Source organism: Austrofundulus limnaeus, unplaced genomic scaffold (assembly GCF_001266775.1).
Source record: "Austrofundulus limnaeus strain Quisiro unplaced genomic scaffold, Austrofundulus_limnaeus-1.0 Scaffold109, whole genome shotgun sequence".
NCBI lineage: Eukaryota > Metazoa > Chordata > Actinopteri > Cyprinodontiformes > Rivulidae > Austrofundulus > Austrofundulus limnaeus.
In genome coordinates, this window is record NW_013952511.1 from 264,995 (window position 1) to 267,751 (window position 2,757).

At 39.8% G+C, this 2,757-nt stretch overlaps 1 protein-coding gene across 1 annotated transcript in view; it reads left to right on the forward strand.

Moving 5' to 3' along the window:
• Nucleotides 1–2,665, forward strand: part of aspscr1 (ASPSCR1 tether for SLC2A4, UBX domain containing) — a 32,438-nt gene extending 29,773 nt beyond the window's left edge. Inside the window, exons 14-16 of the mRNA XM_014014011.1 lie at nt 946–997; nt 1,113–1,182; nt 2,265–2,665. Of these exons, the coding sequence (XP_013869465.1) occupies nt 946–997; nt 1,113–1,182; nt 2,265–2,496 (354 nt within the window). The 3' untranslated portion in view covers nt 2,497–2,665. The remainder of the gene's footprint in view (nt 1–945; nt 998–1,112; nt 1,183–2,264) is intronic.
• Nucleotides 2,666–2,757: the final 92 nt, after the last annotated feature.

The window sequence follows — 2,757 nt, forward strand, 5'->3', positions numbered from 1 at the left end:
GTTCAATATATATAAAATATTTTAGTCTTTTTTTTCTGCTTTTTGAGGACAAACAGGTAATAAATTATGCAAAATAACCTGTAATAAATATGACTATTTTTAAACTTATTTTTTGGCCTTTCATTTTCAACCTACTTGAAATATTACAAAACTTATTTTGTTTTCAAAGGCAACATAAAGTCAGGTTTCCTGCGATGAAGAAAAATCATAGGATCACCATAAATTTAACTGTAACAAGACGCTGAAACGGTTTGCAAATTTACAGAAACATATTTGTTTCTTGCTGTGCTGAAGTTTAATATTTAAGATACTAAAAGGAACATATTTAATAAGCCACTTTTAGTGTTAAGAAAGCAGATATAACTTTTCTCACAAACATCTAATTCAAGTTGCAAGAGGAGCGTTTTTATCCTCTGTTATAAAACCAATGTTTGTCTCCATCGTGTTTTGCTTTTTTGTTTGGCTCATTGAAATATTCACGTGTGTTTCGTGCGTAGAACAGATTTTCCCCAAACTGTTTTTGTTCCTGTTGCGTTCGATCGACACACTGTTGAGCCGCCTGCCTGTTCGTCTGTGTTTTTACCCTTCAAATTGTGAGTCTGATAATAAATCTTCCTGCGTCTGGTCCAATATATCCATTAAGATGCTCTCTGCTGGAGGAATGCGATGCTTCAGGGGTGAAAGTGCTTTCAGTAACCATTTGATTAGTGCTCATTTTGTGGTCTGCTTCAAAGAAGCGTGGTTACTGCTTCAGATCCCCAAACCGTGAATCATTCTCAGAAATGAGCTGTTTTTTTTTATTCATCTTTTTTGCCTCAGATTTGGCAGTAACATCAGGTTAGTGTGATGCAGGCGTTTAGCTTGTTTGTTGAAACTGACCTGTGTGCCAAACTTTTTTTGTGGCTCCTGTTTACGTCCTTCACGCTCCCGTCTGTCTGTCTGCAGGCCGACCTGTTTCCTGGTGCCCTGGTTTATTTCGGCTCCGAAGTCAAAACAGGTTTTTGTCTGATTCCTTTAGTTTTCACGCTGATTTTAATGACGTTCTTGTGCATGACTGAGGAATGTAGTAAAGCACAACAATAGTTCACCGAGTGTCTGTTTTTACTCCACAGACTTTTACTTAAAGAGAGAACTGATGGAAACCTCTGTTTCTGCCCTGCAAGCAAATAAGACCATAGCAAGGTACGCTGTTTTTAATTGTGCACATGGTTGTGTGTGTGTGTGTGTGTGAGAGAGAGAGAGAGTATATATTTTTTCCTGTCACAAAGCTGTCATCATTGGAATCCCTTTGAGGTTCTGTCTAACAGCAGGTGCCTTCTCACGCCCTTGTTTCCTTCACACACCAACACGCATACTTAAACACAACACACACACACACCGTGGTCCAGTCGTTCTAAAGATAGAGCTCTGAAGTGACCCTCAACTCTTGTCCTTTGGTTTCTTCGCCTCCATTTTACATTTTCATCTCATTTACTCTTTGCTCATCTCTTCTGCCAGGAAAATAACTCGTGTCTGACAAATATATATATATTTTTTTATTAGCCGCTGATGAAAGAAGAAAGGTGGGGGACTGTTTTTGACTGTGTGTGTGTGTGTTTGCCTGTTTAATAAAAAAAATCATGAACCACTGGATGGATTTTAATGAAACCTGTAGAAAATATTTATTGGAAATATCTCTACAACTCATTAACTTTTCTATTAATCCCAATTCAAGATGTCTGCCGCAGCCAGCTGACCTTTTAAAACACAAAAATCTCTGGAACTCAGTTAATTTTACAGATATTGAGCAGCTGGTTCAGATGTTATCAGTCCATTAAATGAATGTTATCAGTGGTTATCAGTCCCATAGAATGGCTTCAGACTGTTTACCTACTAATACGTTAAAAGGCAACAATCTGCCAGACTATGGTCTACTTTAACCTAGCCCAGGTCATTTTCTCTAAAATTAACCTTAGTGGCTGTATGCCTCATATTAACCAGCTGACAGTCTGAAGCCATTCTATGGGACTGATAACTACTGATAACGTCCATTTAAAGGGCTGATAACATCTGAAGCGGGTGTATTGAGCTGGTGTGGTAGTAGCAGAGAGCACATGCTCTGAGTGTTTCACCTTGTGATCACATCATGCATAGGGTTATTTGCAAGATTTACCCAACCCACGTCCATCATTTCTTATCAACAGATGATTTTAGTCCAAAACTCTGGCAGGTGATATGCATTCCTTCTAGGAAGGATGATTTCATTTGTGTTTTTCCTCCTCCAGCTGCATGATCCATCCTTCAGAAACCTCATCCAGCTCTGCAGGAGTCCAGGAACCTCTGCCGCCTCCAGAACCAGCGGAGGACTCGAACAGGTTGACACAAGAAGAGCCAGACCCATCAGCCCACAGCCAGGCCCCTAAACCAAGCAGATCTGACCCGAGCAAAATGCCCAAGTGGCTGAAGCTGCCAGGTGAGGACAGGATGGAAAGCAAACACACAAACAGACCAGTGTAATGGTTTCCACACACATTCTTCTATCGTCTGCTTCATGTTCACAGTTTTTGAGTGTTTGTGTGTTTCTCCTCTGCAGCACTACAGGGAACCACAGCGTAGAATGGGTTTCATTTCTTTTACCAAAATAAAGCACCTGTTTTGAATTCATTGCCCATGCGATTTACAGCGGGTAAAATAAGTATTGAACACGTCACCATTTTTCTCAGTAAATATATTACTAGAGGTGCTAATGACATGAAATTTTCACCAGATGTTGGTAAC